The sequence below is a fragment of the Prunus persica genome, chromosome G1 (genome assembly GCF_000346465.2).
Source record: "Prunus persica cultivar Lovell chromosome G1, Prunus_persica_NCBIv2, whole genome shotgun sequence".
NCBI classification, from domain to species: domain Eukaryota; kingdom Viridiplantae; phylum Streptophyta; class Magnoliopsida; order Rosales; family Rosaceae; genus Prunus; species Prunus persica.
This window is the reverse complement of record NC_034009.1, coordinates 1,020,726-1,043,822: the sequence shown is the minus strand read 5'-3', so window position 1 is coordinate 1,043,822 and position 23,097 is coordinate 1,020,726. Positions and strand designations below refer to the sequence as shown.

The window sequence follows — 23,097 nt, the reverse complement described above, 5'->3', positions numbered from 1 at the left end:
TGGAGATGTTATTGCCAATGTCGTGCAAAGTTCGAATTTCAGTAGTTCAGTGAGTGGTTGTTTGAAGCTCGTTTGGTATGATTTGGTAAAAACTTGTAATTTCCTAAGGAGCCCCTGGTATGATTTGGTAAAAACTTGTAATTTCCTAAGGAGCCCCTGTAATGGTGTGGCTATCTTAAAACTATGCATCCTCCTAGCATTAGCAGGGTCGAATTTGAAGCAGAATACCAGCGTAACTTGCCTCAGGCACTCACATCCGTAGAGGGGTGTGGGCCCCACAGCGTCACACGACTGACGATATACCCTAAGATGTTAAACAAATTTAATCAATCTCATTGGCGGATTCATTATTAAAATGAAACAGTGAAAGGAAACAGATCATACAAGTTCCAACTTTGACTTCGGAAGGGTGCACACTACTGATTCACTAGTCAAAATAATGAACCAGCCTAAAACCAGAGAACAGATCAGGGTTCAAAGGTTAAAGACCATGTTTTCAGATGAAAACAGAAAGAAAAAGAAAAGAAAAGGGGATAATCCTAGTTTAACTTGGGAAGCCTGATTAATTCAGATTCACTGGTTGAAACTTGAGGCAGCCAGAAACAAGGGAACAGCTCAGGGCTCGAAAGTCATGCTTTCAGCTTCCCGTCTCACCGACTCAAACAGTACAGAGGACAGATACCTCTCCCCAAAGCTTGGAAAAATCACCTATAATGCATTTAAGTAGATGGAGAGAGAAATTAGCAGTTGAACAAAATGCCAACACAAGGTCAATAGAAATAAAATCCAACTTACAACAATGAGCTTTCCAGCATTCTCTGGTCTCTTTGCAATCCTGATTGCAGCAGCGGCAGCAGCTCCGGATGATATTCCAACCTGGAAAGATAATGCAATAATTTCAAGACTGACATACAATGATTGATACATAAATATGACAGAAATTTTAAAAAAACACAATTACTAACTCACTACAGGTGGTTGTTAGGTTAAGAACTTACAAGCAAACCTTCTTTATGTGCAAGAAGCTTTGCAGTTTCAATTGCTTCATCACTTGATATCTGCAACACATCACAGATATTTGGTAAACAGGAAGCAGTTAAAGCTGTTAAGACAAACTAATAATCGACGTGTAAGTGCCCTTGAGCTTTCTATTTTATACTTTATAACAATGCTTTTTTCCCCTATTGACAGAGTCATAAAAGTAATAGCTTCAAAGCACGTAGTAAACATGCATTTTAATGTGCATGACACCCAGTTACTGAAATTAGATTATGTTTGGACATTTTTTGGTATCACACAGGCATTCCAAACGAAAAATAAATGGCTGTGTTCACATGAGCTCACAGAAATCAATGGCCATTCATAACTTTTGACATCCTAACGCTACCAAACACAATATTTCCAGCCTGTGCGTCATTACTAGGAATGATTATATCACAAATGAAAATGTCATGATTTATATAATATGACATGCACTTGAGGAACTAAGATCAATACAAAAACCTTTGAGCCTTACTTGAACAACTTCATCAATGATGTTGACTTCCAAAACACCCGGGATAAAACCAGCTCCTATTCCTTGGATCTTGTGTGGACCTTTAAATTAGAATGAGTATAATAATTAACATCAACAACATGCAAATACCAGATTTCCTTCTTCTATTTCAAATAAAAGAACATTTAAATTCTGACACTAGAATAAACAAAAAAGAGCTAAAAAGAAAATAGAATCAACCTCCGTATATAAATAGACTCATCAGTTAAGAGTTATTTGAAGATATGTATGTTTATTTACAAGCTTGAGAAAATCCAAATTATTTGCAATATGTGGTGGAATTGGGTTTCCAAGCTCAGCACTAGAAGGATTATCTCCTAGACAAACTTTGCAGTATATCATTCAGAAGCCAATTAAAGTTGAAAGGCAGATGCTAAAGAAAGTAAGAGTCTTTAAACATTCTATCACTAAAAGAACATAAGCAGAAGATTCATTCCACCAAAGTAGTAACTGATTATCCCTCAGAGAAACTCCCATCTACGCTATCAGTCACATCTGAGATTAGTACTTCCACTGTTTATTACAGCCCTATCTCCATCAGAAAGTATGACATTCCTGCGACTGTAAATCCTACATGAAGTTATGAACATCTGTTGCTTATACTTTAAATTATTTCCATTTCGCTAATGAATGTTCATAAAAGAACACACATTTCACACTTCACCCACTCCCTAAAATGGTTCTTACAAATGAGCCTTGTTAACGTGCATGCATTAAGACCAAAGGAGCATGTTAGACAGTTCATTACTTGCATACAATTTTGCCTAAACTATGGAAAAGGTCGCTAAATAAATAGCAGGTACTATATTATGCAAGGCATGCAAATAATCTCAGAGAAGCAATGCAGTATAGCTCACCAGGCTTTCCTCCAGTTAGGACAGGGCTTTCAACTGGTTCCACACCATACAGCTAACATTAAAGGAAAAGAAAAACAATAAGACAAAGTAAAGGAGCATTTAAACAGGAAGAAAATACAGACTATTGTTCAAGCTAAGACTCAAAGCTAACCTTTATGCTAGGGTTCTTCTCTTTTAGAAATTTCCCTGCACCTGTTATAGTTCCACCTGTCCCTATCCCAGAAACAAAAGCATCTACTTTCTCGCCTGAACCTTCCCATATCTCTGGTCCAGTGGTTTCGTAATGCACCTACAATAACACAAATAACATAACTTTTTTCCAAACACAAGACCACTTTTGTTTTTTGCTCATAAGTTGCATCAGCTACATATGCTATGGAATTTATTGAGCAAACACCTTCGGATTGGCAGGATTTTCAAACTGTTGAAGCATGTAGGCATCAGGTGTCTTGGCCAATATCTCTTCAGCCTTCTGAACAGCACCTTTCATGCCCTTCGCAGGATCTGTGAGAACCAACTCAGCTCCGAAGGCCCGGAGGATGATTCTTCTCTCAAGACTCATTGAAGCAGGCATTGTAATGATAAGCCTGTAGCGTTTAGCTGCTGCCATGAAGGCTAACCCTATTCCAGTGTTACCACTTGTTGGCTCGATGAGGACACTCTTCAGCAAACACAGACCAACCAAAGTCAAAGTAATATCTGTCAGCTCACAATTTCCATCAAATCAAAATCTCAAATCATCTTTTCTTTCCTCATGCATCTAGCATGCTCAAAATATTGGTGAAACCAAACAATGTGGTAGTTATACAAAATTCAGACTATTATTAAAGGCACAATTTCACAGACACTGCAGACCACTTATGTTTCTAGCTAAAACATCCCATGCTAAAAGCATGGTTGCATCTTTTTCGTTAATAGCAACTGAAAAAAGAAACATGCTAGTGGAGAAACTAAGCATAGAATATGGGGGACGCGGTTGCCTCCTCTTTTTCATGCACAAGTTCTTCAAAACATAAACCACCTCCCCTTTTTCATGCACAAGTTCTTCAAAAACATAACACTCTTACATAACTATCAAACAACCAACCTGCCCTGGTGTGATAAGCCCCTTTGCCTCTGCATCTGCAATCATACTATAGCCAATCCTGCATTTTTTTTTCCATAATTAGGAACCTTTAAAAAATTATCAGAACACAATATTTTCAAGTCATCGCTGCCCTGAAACCAGTAAGCATAATCATTAACAAAAGAAAAAAGACCAAGTAGAAAGACATGCAACTCAAAGTCCATACCTGTCTTTTACACTAGAGCAGGGCTCCATCATTTCCAATTTGGCAGCGATACGAGCAACACAACCGTCCACAACATGGTTTAGATACACCAATGGGGTTTTTCCAATTAACTATACACAATGAAACAGAGGTTTATATCATCATAAACAAACCACTCAACCCCAACTCATTTTAGTGCACATAAAACCAGGATAACTTACTTCAGTAACATCTTTGGCTATGCCGGCCTTCTCAACTGCCATTTTTGTTTCTCTGTGCAGATTACTGCAAGCAAAAACAAACAAAAAAAATTAATTCTTCATAAGAAAGTTATTTTTCTTTATAAATTTTTTTTATAAATAAATCCACCTAAGACAGAAAAGTCTAAAACAATCATTTAGCACAAGAAAAGGAACCAACTATCAATTGGGAATTGAATAAAAGATTAACGAATATTCTTTAATATGTTTTAATTTCCCTTCTTTCATGAATTTCGTTATCTGATTATGATCAGAAAAGTGGATTTTGTTGCTGGTTTTAACGTGTTTTGTTCTGAAAACCCCAGAAACGAGTTCAGTTGCAGAATCATAAGCTTATCGCGGACGCGATCAGTGAAACGAGATGGGTTCTAGTGGTATGATTAACAATTAATTAAGAGATTATGACAGAGGATATCACCTGGACACTAACAGAGAAGTACCACCTCACAGCTGATGACCTCGAGACCTGTTAAGAAGATGCAGCAATGGAGCTACGATAACCAACTATCGTACATATATATATATATATATATATACGTGAATCTGAAATATGACGTCATAAATACTATTCTCGTTTTTGGGGGGCCCTTAACTGTTTTGGGCAAACACGGTATGTGATATGGATTTGAGCACAAGCTTCCAAATTCCAAATTTGACAAATTTATGTCAGTACAAAAAAAGTTCACATTATGCAATGCATAGACTACGAAATGTGAAAGAGTTGTTTGGTTTGACAAATTGTCATTTTCCACTTCAACTTTTTTCCTTGTAAATTTGCACACTGGATGACCTAAATGTAAAACCCAGTAAGATTTTGTGTTTTTGTTTCCAAACCCAATTTTACCCAAACCCCTAAGTAAACCACCACAAAACAAGACACCAACTTTACAAAACCTTATCCTTTCCCATACCATAAACGTCACTAGCATAGTAGCTGCAATGCCACAAAGACCTTCCCCTCATTTCCCACCTCAAAAAACCCAACACTATGGCGGCCCTTCACTTCACTCCATCTCCTTCTTTCACTCTCCCAAAACAACGACACGCAACCAGACTCTCTGCTTCCTTTCAGCTCAATATCCGGCCCCGCCACCGGTCACGGCGATCCTGCACCGTCGGATCCTACAAGGTGGTGGTAGAGCACGAGGGTTTGTCTACTGAGCTTGAGGTGGAGGCTGATGAGACCATTCTAGAAAAGGCATTGGAGTCTGGGCTTTCTGTGCCGCATGATTGCAAGCTTGGGGTGTGCATGACTTGCCCTGCACGGCTTCTGAGTGGGAAGGTTGATCAGAGTGAAGGTATGCTGAGTGATGATGTGGTGGAAGGTGGGTATACCTTGCTGTGTGTGTCGTACCCACAGTCGGATTGTCACATTAGGACCATTCCAGAAGATGAGCTGCTATCTCTGCAATTAGCAACAGCTAATGACTGAAATTTTGGATTTTGGCAACTGGGTTTTTGATTTGACCCATGTTTGTATTGAGTTATGGTTTGTTGAATACAACTAAATCTAAAGGCCTGCCTTTTAGTTTAGTTTTATAAATTATAAATGGTATGTGCTGCTGCTATCAGTTTGTGTTTTGTTTAAGTCTTATGATTGGATAGGCCTTTGAATGGATTGGTTATTACCTTGAGGGAGCAATTTATGTATATGTATACCTGAAGTTTATTGCTTTTTCTCCTCCTAGTGAAATGGCAGAGCTCAGTGACAGAATCTATTTAAGTTAAACAGATGATGAGTGCAATAATTTCTCCGGCTTCATTCCAAACAATGACATATTACATACACAATGCAGAAAGAGAAAAAAAATTATCATCATAATTTATAGATTACAAAGAAGGAAATTTAGACCAATAGTTCCACAAGAGATATGGCAAGATGATCCTAAATTTGTATTAACAATGCTAGGGAATTAAGTGCCTGCTATGAACACGATAAAGTGCCATGTTTGTCTATCTTACACCATCAGGCTGATTGCTTTAGCTCCCCGGAAAGTCATTTCAAAGCAGAGAACTTTTGTTGTTGAATTGGCTAAGCCAGCTTTTATATCTCATATAGCAAACCATGTGCTCCTAAGCTGAATATGAGGAACTGGGTTTCTTCCTTGTTATTTGCTTTAACTTCACCTTCACATTAATGCCATTATCAATGATAGACTGAAGCACAATTTGAAGCTTGCCTTCCAATCTCTCCCCTTTCCTTGGTGTGTAAATCACATCGTGGATATCGTCACCCAATGCCCTCTGAGCCAGAACTGCCCCAACAGCAGCACAAGCAGCTGCGTTCCTAGTCGAACCAAGATCAAATTTCATGTCTTTTGATATGGAATGGGCCACAGCAACAACCTTACTGGTCACTCGGTGAATAATGCAAGCACGAACAGACGCCTTCGATATGTAAATGTCCAGGCAAAACGGCTCATGGAAAGGACCTGTTAGCTGGTTATAAGTCGGAGTCCTCAGCTTCTTCTTCCCAACACAAGCAGTGTCCATTTCATCAAGCTGAGAATTGTTGGCAATTCTACCTTGTTTCTCACTTCTAGAGAATAAATCCCGAATTGGGCTGTCTGTTTTGCTTTCTTTGAGCTCATTACTCTTCCTTTTAATTTCCTTTGGATCATCCTTCTGCTTAGAAGACTTCTTCCTACGATGAAAGTCGAAATTATACTCTTCAAACTCTTTGGAATTGCGGTCAAGTTTATAGAAAAGACTGCCTCGAATCCTCATATTATCAATGTCATCAAAATCTGGGTCACCCTCGACAGGTAGAGAGCAATTATCAACCGGTTCATCAACCACTTCCTCCGATAAGTAACTGGATTCCGACGCAGTCCCCTCCGTTCCACGCCCTGCTAGTGCCAAACCCGATGAAACCAGCCATGCATCATGGTCAACAAGCTCAATATCATAGCTGTCGGAATGGGGTTTAGCATCGGAAGGGAACAGCGGAGAAAGATGAAAGCTACTCGAATAATTAGAAACTTGTTCAGAACGATGGAGAATGGGAATGGTTGTGTTGGACTTGGGGCCAAAACTACGAGCCCTCGAAAGGAAATGCGGATATACTACTGAAGCAAATGTGATTCCTCTCTTGAAGAACATCACGGAGGTCGGTTGAGACCGCCACTACAAAGTAGTAAAGACCAAGCCGTGCAATTTCGAAGACTAACGGGGGTCAAGTATTATATGTAGATTAGAGCAAAGAGAGTTGTTGTTGTCTAAGGAGCAAAGCATCAAACAGTTAGTCGGCAAGGACTGCTATACCTCGTTTACGCTATCCCAAACTATCCTTTCTTCGTAACTGTAGTCCCAACTAGCTCAAATGGAACACTCTCTCTCTCTCTCTCTCTCTCTCTCTCTCTCTCTCCAACCCACTGACACTGACGCTCAAGTGTGCTAGGTTCGTTGCATGGGGAAAACTGGTCATTGGTTGATCATAGGACCCAACCCAGGTCATACAATGGGCAAGCCATTGGTCGCTGATCAAACCGGGACGAAGGAAGTTGCTTTCTTTGTCAAATGATGAGAACGAAACTCGTGGTCGTGAAGATTGGACGAACCTATACACTTTCGATTATTTATCTTTTCTGATCCACCAATCCCACTCATGCCACTTGAGCTAGACCTCATAAACCCGCCATTTTAACTTGAATTTACGAGCCGCTTTCGTCTATGCACAAACCATGCAAAAATAAGATTCTAAAACCAAAATTTGTGCCAAGCATGGCCCATTTAAAATGTTAAGAAAGAGAACATAAATAACTCTTCAATAGTTGAAGAAAACAATCGGCTTACTTACTCGGTATTTGTTGTTGGAAAGATTTCTGATTAACATAATTTTTTTTTGGTTGCCACAATTAGGAAGGGAAATGAGAGTTTTCTCACACACTAATACATACAAGTTGCCATGATGTTTCAAACTTGAGATCACTTATCTACAAGTCAAGTCCCTTTTACACTAAACTAGACACCGTTGACTGATTAACAGATTAATTGGATGACCATATCACTTAAGAGTTGAGACATATAACGTGGAAGGAAAATTATATGGATTCGAGGAATAAAAATGCACAAGGAAAGCCGTCAAATTGAGTTTTGGTAGACGAATTCTTGAAACAAAATGAAATTTGATTTCCAAAGAGAGGCTTTTCTGCTCATTATATCTTACTTTTGAGGTTTAACTCGAAACAAACAAGAACATCTCATAGCTAACCTAACCACCTGCAGAGATAAATCCCACTGATGTGCTGCACCTTACAACTTGGGATCGGAGTTTTAACTTTTGTTTATGGTTGTGTAAACTGATCAAGGCCCTCAAAATATTAAGCCTAGCAAAAAGTTCAACATTTCATGCCTGAAAGATAAAGCATGCAATGACATTTGGTTCAATTTGAACACAACCAAGAATAAAAGAGGGAGGAAGAGAAGCATAGAGAAGAGTAACAGTCCTACAACTAAATAACGGTAGAGTGGTACCTTGCGTTGATGTTTTTCAGTCATCCTAACAACTTTTCACAATCACCTAGTACTACTAGAGTTTGATCAACATTAGAAATACAGCTTCCAGCCATGATAAGGCAAGAAGCATGAGAAAAATATCATGATTAACACACACAGACATCGCTACCATTAAACGGTTAGTGATTACAAACAAGCCATTATAAAAAGAGGATGAGATTTGGGGATGAGTCATCATATCAGTGGTTACCATCTTCACAAGAGTCTGTCATTATCTATCGGTAGTAAGCCTGCTGATAAGCTGGTACCATACCATTGCCATAACCCCCGTATGCAGGATAGTTCATGGGAGCTCCAGGGTATGATCCGGCAAGTGGAGGGGCGGCTTCAGGTGAGTACGCATAAGGATTGGTTGGTGGACTTCTGCTGCCATACATGGTGGGTGGGGAATGGTACGGTGAGTACCCAGCAGGATACTGAGCATGGGAAGGAGACCTGACAAACGTTGGAGGAGGTGTAGGGAAAGAAGACACATATGCATTCGTCAAGCGTCCAGCCTTGGCTGGAGGCATGGGACCTCCATTGTTGGCTCGTGTTCGTTTGTTGGCAGGGACTGCAGCTGGCCTTTTCTTCTCTGGTTTCACCTTCTCTAGCTGCTCAAGGCGCTTCTTGAGGTTTTCTGGAGGAAATTCTGCCTCAAGTTTATAATCTTCAATACACTTGACGACAGCTCGGAGTGCTGACTGCTCTTTGCGTCCAGCTAGGTTCTGCACAGAAAGTAATAAAGAAACTATTAGTGATCAAATGAAAACGCAGGTTTCTACAGGTTTGATTATTCTGCATATGAGGAAAGGAGACTGAAGTTCATGCACTTCTAAGGACATTTTTCCGAAGAAATCAGAAATGAGACACAAGGATGTGAATGACTGCAGAATGCCTCATCATCAAGACCTCCATAACAAGATGTATTATACCCGATTATTCCTACTGCTTCACCAGTTAATTGACACATAAAGTGGAAATCAAATTCCACTCCAATAGCAGGAGTTTGCTGTCCCAAAACTTTTCAGTATATATACTTGTTCCAACAATAAGATAAAAACCAGGGATAAACACTATGAGAGCAAGCATGAATATGAAATGAAATAGGAAGAACTGCATGGAATAAATTTCGTCATGTTTGAAACGGACAGTGGAAATTTAGGCATTGACTTTTCACTCACATGTAATAATTAATATAGGGTAAGATGTTGATATTATGTATTTTTTGTAGATGGCTACCATCCTCTCCTCCATTAGAGGAGAGAGCTTTTTGTGGGGGTGGGGGAATCCCCCTTTCTACCTTCCTTAAAACACAAACAAGGGAAAAGTTCCTTTCACATTCCCTTTTCTTTCCCCTCTCCCTCCATCTCTCCCTCTATCTCTCCCCTCCCAATCATTTGAGAAGGGAAAAAAAACAGGGATCTGTGGGAATGAGAAGGTAGGAAGGGGATTCAACCCCCTCTCTCCCCCACCCACAGACACATAACTGGAATTTGAAATGTTGTAAAGAAAGAACCAGACACCACTTTGAGAAGCGTATTCACGACTGAAAGTCACAACATGCAGGATCAAGCAACACCAATAGGGTGCAACGATTAAAATCATACCGCAGCTCGACCAGCATTATTGGGATCTTCCATAATAGAAGCTGCAGCTTTCTTAGCATCTTTCAGAAAAGCTTTCAGCAGAGGAACAGGAGGAAACTTGTGCACAAGTCCAACTTCATAAGTGAAATGTACCGCATCAAGCTGTTGTCCCCTGCTGATTAATTCTTCAATCATATCTGCACATAGCAACAGCCTCTATACATTACAATCTAGAGAAGGGGCCCTCTTACTGTACACATAATGAACCATATCCAAACATTCACAAGAAAGTCAGACAGAAAACTTAATATCTTTGCAAAACTATTACAAGGTCAATGAGACATCTTCATAATGTCAAAATCTTTGAGAAAAAAAAATATATATATTAAAGTTTGGGGGAGACTTGAGCTCTTGAGTGATTACAAAGCATGTGGACATAAATCATTGATTAGGTTTTACAAGCTATGATTCAAAGACAGGTAAGAGGTTTGCGCTGAAAATCGTTAGGGATAGAGGTTAGATCCATCATACAGTCATATGAGAAGTAAGAAATAAACAAATAAACTGGGAATAGCTGAAGAATAATGGTGATAATATGCAACACTTATGAAACGATTATACAAATTTATCATTGGAAAGAGCAGAAATTTCCACATAGAAATAACCTGACCTGATCAAACCCATAAGCCTTGCTCAAAATTTACTAACCAGTAACCACATAGAAGCATGCCAATTTATCCATTACATATACAGCTCAAATAGGTACATATGGGAACACACATTTTCCATAAGCTCTAAACAAAACCAAACAATGGCCAACGAATTACATGGAAAACTAGACATGGCTAATAGCACAAGAAATAAAAAAGAATAAGTTAGAATTAGCAACGCACCGGGCATTTTCTTGGCCAGGCCAAGCGAAACGGCCAGCTTAGGCATCTGCTTGCGCCAGGCCGACCCAACCACAAGTTTTCTGTACAAATCAACATCCTCCTCCTTCACAATCCCAAAAGTCACCAAATGCTGCAGGAACGTGTGAACATCAGGAGTCTTCACGTTCTCAATGCCACCTCGCTCTTCCAAACTGGCTTTCCAAGTCTCGGCGATCTCCTTGGCACGTTCCTTCACGCTCGGCGTCACCAGAAGCCTTGATTTTCCGATCTTCGGGTCGACCACCACCGGAATCAGAGACTCCAGAACCAGAACGCAGGCCCAGCCCAAATCGTTACCCCTCTCGCTCTTGTCAACTCTCTTGTCCACCGGAAACACCTCCGATATCGCCTCGAGCACGAACTTCGCCGGATCAACACAATCAGCCAAAGCCAGAGGCATTTGTGACCTCAGAGCCTCCAATTCCTTCTTCCTCGCTGTCACGAACCTCCAGAACCGTCCAGAATCCATCTTCAAGCACAAGGACTTGAGATTCATCAGCAATCCCTCGTTGTCGTCTACCTCTCCATCGTCGTCGTCGGAGCGACCTCTCTTCAAGACCTTGAGCGCGGCCTCCTTGCTCTTCTCGACCTTTCCGACCGCGATCTCTACACTCTCCATGATTGTGACCTCCCGCTGCTCGAGCTCGTCGAGTGACTCCTTGGTCTCCTGCTCTAGGTTTTGAATTTTGCGCTTGATGGCCTCAGATTTCTTCAGTAAATTCTGCTCCAAGGACGTGAAGTGGTCCGAGAGCTCCTTCCACAGTAGAGTACAGCTGGTCATGAGAGAGGTCTGCCTCTGGAACTCGTCGAAGCTCGGCGGAGTCAACTCTGTCAACTCGCCGGGATCGGGGATCGACCCCATCTGGTTGTCGTAGTACGGTCTAGCTCAGTAGTAGCCAAGCGAACAAGATAGGGAAGAGAGAAGTAGAAACCCTAGAATTTGGAGGTAGAGAGAGAGAGAGAGAGAGAGAGATAAAGCGAGCTGAGCTGAGCTTAAGCTAAAGGTAGCCGTGGACAGGAGAAAGAAGAAGACATTGCGATGACGTGGGTGGATGAGGGGAAGACACGTGTAGAGGCGTCTCAAAAGCAGCTACTAGAATGCGCCGTGGCGGGAGAAGGCGCTAAAGTGAGCGGGAGGGTGGGGGTGCGCAGTATAAGAATACTAATTTGGTAAAGTAAAATGATGACGTAAGATATAAGGGGGTGTTTGGATGAGGGGGAAGCACTTTCCCGGAAACCGAAGTTAGATCAGAGAGAGAAAAAGTAGAGAGAGAGAGTGGGGGATGAAAAGCTGGAGAAAGTAAAGAGTTGGGGAGGTGGTGGGGTGGGGCAGGCCCACTCAGACCACCACATGGATAGAGTCAGATAAAGTAAAGAAGAGATTGATTGACGGGTAGGTGTGGGTGAGGACAAACATTTGTGTGGAACAAAACTTATGTGGAGTTTGTTTTGTTATTTTTAATCAATTATGATATGCAATGTGTAATAATTTATATTTGAAGTTTAAGTTGGATTAATCCACTTTTTAATAACGGAATTTGTGGCTTGAGTGGTTATGAGTATTAACTTTTATATTCAAAGTCTAAATTTGATTTGTCCATTAATAACGCTTGGATTAACCCCTTCGTATTTAGATTAATTCTTTGTAGTTACTGTATTTCCATTAATTTTATATAATTATTTGTATTGGTATTAATTCCTGTAAGTGACGACTGAATTATAAGGCAATCTGTCACTTTTGTCATAGAAAAGAGTATCATGTAGCTCGTGAGAGACTGAACAGAAGAGACGAGAAGGGCGCATGCGCATGATGATCAGTCGTGAATCAGACACTCACTATCTACGGTCTACAACAACGGCAGCACACCACGGTCTTTGAGTCAGAGTCGGGCTCCATGAGTAACAACAAAAGGAATCTTTGTTAGTTATTTCTCTAATAAACTATATGGGAACAAAATTCTTTATACTAGATCCACACCTACTCTTGCAAATTCATTTGTACATACATACTCAAAATTTGTACATACATACTCAAAATACTCATATGAGAATAAAATAATACTCAAACACGCATCATTCATATACAATAATAATAAATTAGAGCAATAGTAATTATGTCTTCAATTCAAACAGCCATCCTCCTGTTTAGGAACTAATGCAGTCCTTGCAATTTTAAAAATACCTATATGAAGAGAAATCGTATAATATATTATTAAATCTAACGGGAATCGTATAGTTTGATCTTATTTACATCTCAACCCTTTGCCTCCTTTTGTATGAGATGGACTGATATGGGATAACAGATGAAGTCAACAGATTCATGTCAAGTCAGCCATGGCCTCTCCGCCTGGCAAATTTTTTATTTTGTTATCATTTAAATCTTCCTAAATTTTAGACTTGAACAAGAGAACAAAATGCAGAAAAAACTGAGTAAGGGCTTATGGCTCAAGTGGTTAAGAGTATTTACACCATCTTCAAGATTTTAAGGGCAATTCTCCTCTCCCCCAATATCGCTTGAGTTTAAAATCCATAATTCGCGTTTGGTAAAAGCTCATTTTTCAAAAGCTCTCTCTCTCTCTCTCTCTCTCTCTCTTCCCTCTTCCCTCTTCCCTCTTTCCTCTCTCTCCTCCCTCTCTTCTTTTCTCTTGTTAATTTCAATTTGGGAATCTAGGGTTTGTGATTTTTTTTATTTTAATTTCAAAATTTTTAGATCTTAAAAATAAGTTGGAGTTCAATACCTAACAAATTTTTAGATCTTAAAATTAGTATTTAAAAACTCATATTTTAAAAATAAATAAAAAAATCATAATTTTTTATTTAATTTTTTTGAATAGGATACCAAACCAGCCTTTGAATTTTTTTGGAAATTCTTTATGTTCTTTTCTCCTTTTTCTATAGGCTTGTAGTGATATGTCCAAGGCCCATTTATGAAGACGTACTTATCAGGCCCAATGGACTGTCAAGCCCACATGAGAGACGGGGAATTAGACGCGGAAAGACAGGTCCCAGGGATTGTGATCGTAGAAATTGACCCCAAGTCACATGGATGGCAGGCAAGACCCCTATGACTGTACCAGACAATCAAAGTCTACTACAACAAACATTTTCCTTCCCATTAACATCAAACATTAAAACATGTAGAAAATAAATCTAGTCCTGGTGAATTGGACTTCCAATAGGCTCATTCAAGTTAATTATTAAACAATTATTTGCTGCAATTGTCAGACAAGTTGTTCAAAAAAAATACAAGCACTCTAAATCTTTTTTCTTCCTAATTTGAATTCTCTTCTTGTGTCTGAATACAGCAAAGCTGTAGCAGGAAAAAGCTGTGTACCAACCAAGACAGGCCATTACACTTCCAAGAATAATAGGCAGTCATCCCAAGGGACTCTGCCGCCGCACGGCACTAGAGAATGCTGTCCATGAATTACAAAAAGCTTCCATCACCTTCACTATGATAAGGTATTTAAGTAATAAATGACACCATATATGGAAATAAACTACAATACCTTAAATGCCACCAGGAATCTACTTGGTTGATTTGTTTTCCCTTAGGCTTTCAATCGCAACTTTCTTTCTTGTGTCAAAATCAACCTTGTCAAGGTCATAAGCAGTTCCGAGATAGCCATACAGGATCCTCTTTTTCTCCCGCGTCTTTTCGTCCAACTTCACAAGGTATGGATTGTTCTCGTCATCCTTACTGCCCAGCGTTGGGGGCTGTACACGAGCCCAAGCCCTACGTCCATGATTGTCCTTAACGAAGAATTCTGCCATGCGCATGGCTTCCTTAAGGCCTGCTTCGTCACCCGAAAACTTAACCAGAGTCATACCCAAATGACCATCTCTACCGTACAAGGATTTTGACTTGCCACTCCCAAATCCAAGATCTGCTTATCAGAAATGCCAGAAGAAAACAGGTAACTTGTCAAAAGGACTTCCCTTTTTTTTTGGGGGGCAAATTCTCTCAGTGCACAATGAAGCCATCAAGGCTCAGAATGGAACCTCTCTATTTGTTCCACATGCCATGACAATGACTGCTAGCAGCCATAAAAGGCGGCTCCAGATTCTCTATCGAAAATCCAAAGCTATTTAAAACAACCCCCTATTGATAGGAACCTTTAAGAAAACGGTTTTGTTGATGACCACCAGACCAGCGTCAAAAGGCTCACACATGGTGCAAGGAAAACATACCATATGTACTCATGACTAAATGAACAGAAAATACATACAAAAGCACGTAGCTAATATACCCGACTAATAACAAGATGATAGACTGCAAATATCAATTGTAATGTCCATAAGCATAAAATAAAAAGAATAAACAAAAAAAAGGGATAAGATCCAGTAACCGGAGGGTAAACTACCAAAAACAAAGAAAAACAAAGTAGTAGTAGTCTTATATGTTATTTGCAACACAAGTAAACTCTAAATACAACCAGGCTAGGGTCACTTGCCTATACAAATGGCATCATTTTGCAGTTGAATAAAAAAGCCAAGCACAAAACCGCAATCATGTATTATGAAGAAGTTAGAGAGTTTGAAGGAAACTACCTAAAATGTAGAGTAAACCCTTCAAGTTTATCTAGGTTCTATCTATGGGAGATCAGAGAACATTGCTCAATTTGCCAGACAGTGCCCTTCTTGGTTTGTCTCAGTTCAGTAGGAGGTTTTGGCCCAATTTGCCACTTTTGGCTGAATGGCTTGGAGTTGAAGTGCATGGACGAAGTGAAGTTTATCATGTAGGATCAAGCAATGCACCAAAATAGGGGAAAAGGATGTGATAATGCACATGTCAGGTAATGTACATACCAGGTAAAACGAAAATTCTGACAATTGACACCAGCATTCTTCTCCCTCAAGATAACACAATATGAGACAATACCCAGCCTATTCGAATAGGGAATTAACAAATCCTTTCATGTATCGCATGAAAAACCAAAATTTTACAAACAGAAAACTTAAGACAACTTGAAAGAGACTCTAATTTTTTGCGCTTGTTAATCTTTGACATCAGAAGTCCAAGATCCTGGTAAGCCAAACCCAGGTTTCCTTATTCTTAGCTAGTAGTAAGAGCAGTTGTACAGGTATAGGGAAAAGCTAAGCCTATGCGCAAGGATTAATTTAATCATCACATAAAATTCAAAATGAATAAATCCATTAAATAGGAAGGTTTGTAAGGAAATGCAGTCTTAAATGTCAACACAACAGGTTAGGTTAACTGGCTTAAAGTTCACAAATTGTGGTCTGGACTGGACCACAGAGTAATTGTGTCTTCAAAGTCACTAGACCATGGAAGTTAGGAATTGTTCTGTCCAAAGTCGAAATCAAACAATTGGTTAACAAGATCAAACTAATCAAAAAAAGGGTGGGGGAGTAGATTAAAAAAGGATGACATCAGACTCAAACCCTGGAGAACGAGAATAAAATAGATTGCAATTAAGCAGGTACGTACATGATGACCATTACTCCAAACAGGAGGACAAACCATAGGCCGAACCATTAAAAATGAAGAATGAGATTCAACCAACCCAAATTCCTTGCTGGTGCTTAGAAGGTAAAGCAATAAAAGGAGTACATAAATTAGAAACCCTGCATAGAATCAGTTTGGCATATGCTCATCTCAACCAACTTTAATTGCCGCAGGAAAGTAGAACACAAGCATGGCATGATGGCACATAGGAGAAGAAGATGACATATGCAACAACTCATCTTCATGTGGCCTAATCCTTGCAAACTAAGGGAAGAAATGCCTTCTATATTTGCCACTCAGCTCCAAGGCCATATCAAGAAGTTGCATAACAAAGATTTCTAACCATGTCCCCAAGTTCCAGAAGAAGTATATAAAACGAAACCAATATATTATCATGGAGGCACTAATACTAATTCACATGCACCGGCAAGACCCTTTCTTTCCACACTCAAATCAATCAAACCATAAAAGGTGACAGTTGCGGACTTTATAACAATGAAAACTGGAGGAGTTTGAGAGATATTCTATGGCAAACTAATTAACTATATTCTCCAGGAGGAAGATAACAAAGCAGAGATATCCTATGGAATAGACGGGCAGTATGCTGTATTTAAGAAAGGGTTGCCTCTATCCAATAAAGATATTTAATCTTTTCAAACGTGGTCTCCAGAATTGCAGATTCAAATAAAGGGCTCAGGGCTAAAATAGGATGCATGCAGAGCATTTACTTGACCTGGGCCCAACCTATCCACAGGTACATTCTGATAGAAACAGCATAAAGAATGGCACAGTATGAACTATGAAGGAGGAAACGATACCTCTAATAATACTATCCATTGCTTTATTGCCCAAACCCTCCATGCGGCCATCTTTACTCTTTCCCGTAACTGTATTATGAATTATCACCACAGGTGGCCACATAATCAGATCATCCACATTTGCTGCTGCTTCTTCAGCAGAAAGAAATTGATACGCCTTTGAGTTATCAGGAGGCTTCAAGTAGTCCCACCCCATCAGAACACACAAAGCCTTGTGTAAGCCCAAGTGATCCACACGCAAGTCAGCATTATCAGAGTTGTAACTGTGCATGATGAGACTATGCATATCCGGAAAATCTTTAGAAGACCTGAAATTATGCATATCAAGGGAATTGAACATGTATTTCAGGTTTACCTTTCAGATAGCATTATGACCCATTAAGTTCGAACTCAAAAGGGCAATGAAGAAGATGCATTCACCAGGAGTATACTAATGAGCTGATATCATTCTATCATCTTAAGCAAGGATTCATGTTCATAGTTTCATCAAATGATATCACCTAGGTGTTATAACCTAATGTAAGACCCTGACACAAGGTAAATAATTTATAACAGAAAAAGGATAGCTCTGTACGCTTGGGGCATACACAAATAAATGTGCAAGCACAAGCCTCAGATTCATAGATAACGCGATGATTGCACGAGGAACTCTAGCACCATCCATAAGAAAATATCATGTATTGGAGTAATTACTGCACATAAGAAGCCAACAAATGCATCTAACTGTAACTCATGCAAACTAAATTCTCTTACACAGCAGCAAAAGGTCAGTTTTACCACAATGGCGGATAATTTCCACAACACACACAGAAATTTACAGGGGAAAGCGGTAAACTCAGCACCATAGGAGGGCTTATGTTTCATGCTCTCCTAGTCAAACATCAAAACACCAATCCTGAAGTCTCTCATATAATTCTTAGTTAAGCAAAGTTGGCTTCTAAACCTTTGCCGCAACACCTTTTAAAGTTACCACTAATTACAATCACACAAACTAGGTCAGCTGAACCACACATACCTGCATAGGTTATTGACTTTTCCGAGTCTTTGCATAAATATTATTTCAACAAACAATAATTTGTCCCTTTGACTCATACATGGAGAAATTCCTAGTATTCTAATGAACCATGTCAAATGATTCAAGCAAATGTGATGGCAAGTGGTCTAGGTTTTGAAAATTATAAAGGAACAAAGAAGACAGAGGTAGTCCTATTACTTCCAATCGTGATGAAAGGCAATTCGGAAGAGGTTCTTGTAAACTTAGTTCATACAGAAACATGCCACAGCAAATAATTCAAACCACGAGAACACAAAGCCAACAGAATCCCAACTTATTGGAGGGGAACAAAAAGCATGGAAAGAAAAATGTAGCCACAAAGACGTCACCCATCAAAGTCCTGAACAAGTATCTATAAAAAAGGAAAATTAGTATAAAAATCCTAGAAAGACTCTGTAGGAAATTACTTCCGTTGTGAGAGTCAGCCTCGTATGTTTTTACAATTAAAGTCAACATGCTAATCAGCTTCAATTGTCCGCTGCCTATGAGTGAAAGTTCACAAATTCAAGGCCAACCATTACAAATGGAATGGTTCATGACTCACATTCCAGACATAACTCAGAAGACAACAAGGGCATCAACCAATCAGAACCAGTCAGCAACAAAGTATACAGAGGTGTCTGATTTTTTTGAAGGAAAAAAACGAAAGGAAATATCCACATATGGAGTCCTTACCAATAAAATAAGCTCAAAACACATTTTCTACTAAATCTATGTCTCGCACATTTCCATACTCTATATATCTAGCAATGACGGGATAGGATTCAGGAAAACAGAAAATGGAAATTATTGCGTACACTGTATAACCAATACCAATCCACTAACCAGAATATGGAACCATATAACATCTACGAAACCACATGGCCCAAACAAGTATTAAAAAAGCAGTAAAAATGAGTCTTTACATGCGCTCGGCTCCTATCCATCACAATACAAGATCAATGAAGAACAAGTAAAGATAGCCATTTGGAAACAAAAATCTACTGATAGTTTAGAAGTCCTAGAGCAGAGAAAGAAAGATAATATTAAATATTTGCAATGGATTCATCCTGGAATGGCAAGAATACAAGTTTGTACACCGACGTGCCATGAATACAGGTTGAAATCTAAGCTCTTCTAAACCACCGAAATCCTACTAAACAACAAGCACAAGTCATGAGGTTCCTTTCTTATGCATATACATATTCCCCATCAAACAAATTGGATTCCAATGGTTTCAAACTACCAAAACAAAAAACAAAACCAAAGATCCAATCGAATTAATTTAGCCTCTAGACCTCACAAGTTTAGAAACGAGGAGCAGTGCCCATTTTGCAACAAGTTAGACAGCACTGGTAACAATCTAAAAGAAGCATAGAGACACAACCTACACTTATGGAAATGAAGCAAGGATCAAATTAAATGCTCAAATCCAACTTCCATTCAATTGCACTGAATAATCAGGGATGTAAGCTGGGATGACCTAAGGCTTACTCAAGTCAAATATATTTCTGATAAGCCAGCAAACCCAATCTGAATCTTAGCCTGGCCAGAAAGCTCATCTCAATCATCTTTAGGCTAAACTAACCAGGTATTTTGAGCTACCATCTAACTAAGAGTCCTAAAACATAAAAATAATGGCCCCAAATATGTACAAAGGTATAGGCATAATCAGCAACCACCTTTACTATATAAGAATATAGGAAAACTGACATAGACTGAAAGTAATGACGTAAATAGAAAATAATACAGCCTTTCTTACCCAATAAGTAAAGGACAGATGATACTCCAAACACCTTCAGGGTCTAGATTTCTAAAGGGAAATCTAAGAAAAGCATAATATTCAAAGAAAACAAACATTACATCCTGGGAGATAGCCTAACTTATCAAAACAACTGCGACCACCTGAATCAAAATAAGTTAGTTAGGTAAAGTTCCAATCTAAGAGATGATAGTAGAACTATCAGCTGCATACAGAAAGAACAAACCAAGACATATGAAATGAAAACCTCCCTGAAGTTACACTATAACAGCAGCTACCATATAACAAAGCTGCTGCTTCCACTAAAGCAGTAAACAAGCTTTCAGAAACCTACAATGAACTCTCATTAAAAAAAACATAGTGGAAGCCTTATTATTAGAGAAAGGTAAGCGGGAGATTTTCTCTCCAAGGAGATAACCAGTCTTCATTCTCCACCAAAAGTGAAATGTCTTTTTCGATTGTTCCTAAAATCTAATACATTTGCTGGAAAGCTTAACCAGTATGGAAATAGAACTTCCTGATCCCATTTAGTCGATAAGATAAAAGAGGGGAGATAACTAAGACTTCCTGAACAAAGTAAAACTTTCATAAATACGTTTAGAGATGGCCCTTTGATTATTGACAAATAAAGCAAGTTAGATTCACATCCACCCAGACCAATAAATATAAATTTAAAAACTTCATATCCACCACATAACACAAAGCACATGTCCTTGTTCACACATGTCTGGCACATTGGATGGAAGGCCACCATATCCTAGAGGATCACAGATAAATTACACACACAAGCAGAGAAATGTGTACCAAGGTCTATTGGAATTGACCAACACAGTTGTCCTGAAATTTCACCAAATAGCTAATGCAAAAAGTAGTGTCAACAACAAGAAGGACAGCATAATCAATAAATCCTACTTGTATTTTAAAAAAAACCTCAATACATACATATAACTTATATCTCCACGAAAAACTCTCACTATAGTTATCTATGCATAACATATTTGACCACACTGTGAGTCAAGACTTAGACAATATTAAAATCTATGCTGTAATTTTATTATGCATCCTTATCACTTACAACATCAAAGCTTCCACCCTTACCTTTATTCCCCCCCCTACTCCTTCAAAATGTATACATTACAACTTCATCATCAGCCCATGCAATAGATGATTCTAGCAATGCATTGGTAAGCAACAAAAAACAAACAGCTGTTCCTAACTTATAAAAACAGCGTAACCTATATAACGTTTCCAGAGAAATGCCATTGATTTCATCCAATGGCAAAGGGGAAGAATGTAAATGACACAGTTCTCAAAATTCATCCACGTCCACTTATCCTACACTTAAACAGTTAGAACAGCCCGTAGCCTAAGTATGCACTATAAACCGAAGATGCCGAAATCAATGAAACATTATTCTATCAACAACAAACATGTTTTAAAAGCAGCAACGTAGAGAAAGCAAATAATTTGCACCAGACCTGGCACAAGCAAGACAATGCAGACGCCCATTCTTCCCATCCTCCAAGTAAATCTTCCTCTGTTGCGTATTCTCATGAATCAGCTTCACGTAATTAAGAAACGCCTTCTTCAACGCACTCTGATCAACTTGAACATGCTTATGAACCACATTCTCACCACCACCACCGCCACCACCACCACCTAGCCTAAATCCCGCACTCTCATAACCCCCACCACCAATCCTCATGTACTTGTTAGCCCTCGCCTCCTCGCCACCGCGGCCTTGATCCGCCGCCTCCCGCCGAAACGGGCTACTCGTTTCCGCCAAAAACTCTCCCCGGCTACCAGGACCCACCGGAAACCCATTTGGATTGGCATGCTGCATAAACTGCGGCCGGCGCATCCCAAATTCCCCTGCTTTATCCCTCTGGTCCTCTTCTTCGGCGTACTTTCTCTTTGCGGGCCCCTCTGCGGGGCCACGCCCATCGAGCCCGAGCGAGTTCCAGTAATCCGGGCCAGGCCCGGGCGGTCCACCAGGCCCAAACGGCAAGAACCGGCCGGACGGGTCCATGGGCGGAGGGAATTCTTGATAATCGGGCGGGAGAGCGAAGTAGGACCGAACGCTGCCGTCGGCGAGAACGAAAGTTCGGCGCTCGAGCATGTGGAAGCCGTAGACTGGGGGAGGAGGTGGGCCGAAAGCGGCCGGGTCGGGGAAGGGAAACGGAGCGGGTCCGGGAGAGGGGGCTGATGGAGGGTGCTTGGGATGGGACGGAGTTGAGGTTGCGCCGGGTTTTGGGGATGGGCCGGAGTTGGGCTTCGCGGGTTTGGGGTCGGATGGATTGTTTTTGGTGGTGATGGCGGTGGCGGCGGCAGCGGGGTTGGGGGAAGATTCCCAGCGAGATTTGCGGTTAGAGGCGGAGGAGGAAGAAGATGGCTTGTGGGGTGGGCCCTTGGGATGAGAAGCTCCGGCCATCCTGGGGCTAGGGATTTTCGAAAAAAACTATATTGAATAAAAATGGAGAGCTACAGAGAGTGCTCAGTCTGAAAGTGGAAGAAAGAGGGATGAGGAAGATGCTGCTGGGAGTTTGGGAAAGTGGTAAAAACTAGGGGTAGTTGGTTGTGTTTTAGGGAGGGACTCAACTCAAAGCTGGACTTAACTGGATTCCCCGTTCTGTTTTTCTTTTTTTGTTCAGAGATTCGAGAAAGTGTGGAACGGCAGAAGAACTTGTGTGAAACGGAATTGTTTTGCTATTCTTGATCAATCACAAACTGTCACATAAAATTATCAAACGTGTCATGTTGTTATTGGCCAAATAACAAAATAGTATTTATCGTAAAATGGATAACACTGTTTTATTATTTGGCTAATCACGACATGTCATGCATAATAACTGTTACACATGACAGTATAAAACAGTACACAAGTTTACGTTCTTTTTATTGTTTCACGAAATATGCACGCCCCCAAAATGTAAGTGTGTCAAACGCTTGATTGTTGCCAACACCATATTCACTAATCAAAACTCAAGTTTTGCATGCAATTTCATCTTGTCGTGGTTTCCAATTCACACCTCTTTCAATATTTGAGGCAAGCT

At 39.9% G+C, this 23,097-nt stretch overlaps 5 protein-coding genes across 5 annotated transcripts; 1 reads left to right on the top strand and 4 right to left on the bottom strand.

Annotated features, from left to right (window-relative positions):
- On the bottom strand, positions 313 to 4,477 carry LOC18793879 (cysteine synthase). Its single transcript, XM_007222615.2, has 11 exons — positions 4,362 to 4,477; positions 3,905 to 3,968; positions 3,705 to 3,814; positions 3,500 to 3,557; positions 2,810 to 3,073; positions 2,564 to 2,701; positions 2,413 to 2,464; positions 1,517 to 1,596; positions 999 to 1,058; positions 796 to 876; positions 313 to 708 (listed from the first exon to the last, which is right to left on the bottom strand). Exons 2-11 carry the CDS (start codon positions 3,944 to 3,946, stop codon positions 616 to 618), a joined length of 978 nt encoding a protein of 325 aa, XP_007222677.1. The 5' UTR covers positions 3,947 to 3,968; positions 4,362 to 4,477; the 3' UTR covers positions 313 to 615.
- Positions 4,794 to 5,629, top strand: LOC18792990 (ferredoxin). Its single transcript, XM_007227481.2, has one exon. The coding sequence runs from the start codon at positions 4,932 to 4,934 to the stop codon at positions 5,373 to 5,375; it is 444 nt and encodes a 147-aa protein (XP_007227543.1). The 5' UTR covers positions 4,794 to 4,931; the 3' UTR covers positions 5,376 to 5,629.
- LOC18792091 lies at positions 5,684 to 7,828 on the bottom strand. Its single transcript, XM_007226581.2, has 2 exons — positions 7,743 to 7,828; positions 5,684 to 7,613 (listed from the first exon to the last, which is right to left on the bottom strand). The coding sequence occupies exon 2, from the start codon at positions 7,043 to 7,045 to the stop codon at positions 6,017 to 6,019; it is 1,029 nt and encodes a 342-aa protein (XP_007226643.1). The 5' UTR covers positions 7,046 to 7,613; positions 7,743 to 7,828; the 3' UTR covers positions 5,684 to 6,016.
- LOC18788323 (FRIGIDA-like protein 4a) lies at positions 8,299 to 12,231 on the bottom strand. The gene is made up of 3 exons (XM_007225650.2): positions 10,923 to 12,231; positions 10,051 to 10,226; positions 8,299 to 9,168 (listed from the first exon to the last, which is right to left on the bottom strand). Exons 1-3 carry the CDS (start codon positions 11,821 to 11,823, stop codon positions 8,677 to 8,679), a joined length of 1,569 nt encoding a protein of 522 aa, XP_007225712.1. The 5' UTR covers positions 11,824 to 12,231; the 3' UTR covers positions 8,299 to 8,676.
- On the bottom strand, positions 14,053 to 22,761 carry LOC18792207. Its single transcript, XM_007221730.2, has 4 exons — positions 21,523 to 22,761; positions 17,250 to 17,557; positions 14,471 to 14,848; positions 14,053 to 14,377 (listed from the first exon to the last, which is right to left on the bottom strand). The coding sequence occupies exons 1-3, from the start codon at positions 22,473 to 22,475 to the stop codon at positions 14,490 to 14,492; spliced, it is 1,620 nt and encodes a 539-aa protein (XP_007221792.1). The 5' UTR covers positions 22,476 to 22,761; the 3' UTR covers positions 14,053 to 14,377; positions 14,471 to 14,489.

Coding starts and splice junctions, on each gene's coding strand:
- LOC18793879 (XM_007222615.2), bottom strand. CDS start 3,946: ATGGCAGTTGAGAAGGCCGGCATAGCCAAAGATGTTACTGAA. Junction 3,074..3,499: donor GGCTTATCACACCAGGGCAG/GTTGGTTGTTTG, acceptor TGTTTGCTGAAG/AGTGTCCTCATCGAGCCAAC. Junction 709..795: donor ATGCTGGAAAGCTCATTGTT/GTAAGTTGGATT, acceptor AATGCATTATAG/GTGATTTTTCCAAGCTTTGG.
- LOC18792990 (XM_007227481.2), top strand. CDS start 4,932: ATGGCGGCCCTTCACTTCACTCCATCTCCTTCTTTCACTCTCCCAAAA.
- LOC18792091 (XM_007226581.2), bottom strand. CDS start 7,045: ATGTTCTTCAAGAGAGGAATCACATTTGCTTCAGTAGTATATCCGCAT.
- LOC18788323 (XM_007225650.2), bottom strand. CDS start 11,823: ATGGGGTCGATCCCCGATCCCGGCGAGTTGACAGAGTTGACTCCGCCG. Junction 10,227..10,922: donor CCTGGCCAAGAAAATGCCCG/GTGCGTTGCTAA, acceptor TGCTATGTGCAG/ATATGATTGAAGAATTAATC. Junction 9,169..10,050: donor ATAATGCTGGTCGAGCTGCG/GTATGATTTTAA, acceptor CTTTCTGTGCAG/AACCTAGCTGGACGCAAAGA.
- LOC18792207 (XM_007221730.2), bottom strand. CDS start 22,475: ATGGCCGGAGCTTCTCATCCCAAGGGCCCACCCCACAAGCCATCTTCT. Junction 17,558..21,522: donor CATTGTCTTGCTTGTGCCAG/GTCTGGTGCAAA, acceptor GCATAATTTCAG/GTCTTCTAAAGATTTTCCGG. Junction 14,849..17,249: donor AATGGATAGTATTATTAGAG/GTATCGTTTCCT, acceptor TCTGATAAGCAG/ATCTTGGATTTGGGAGTGGC.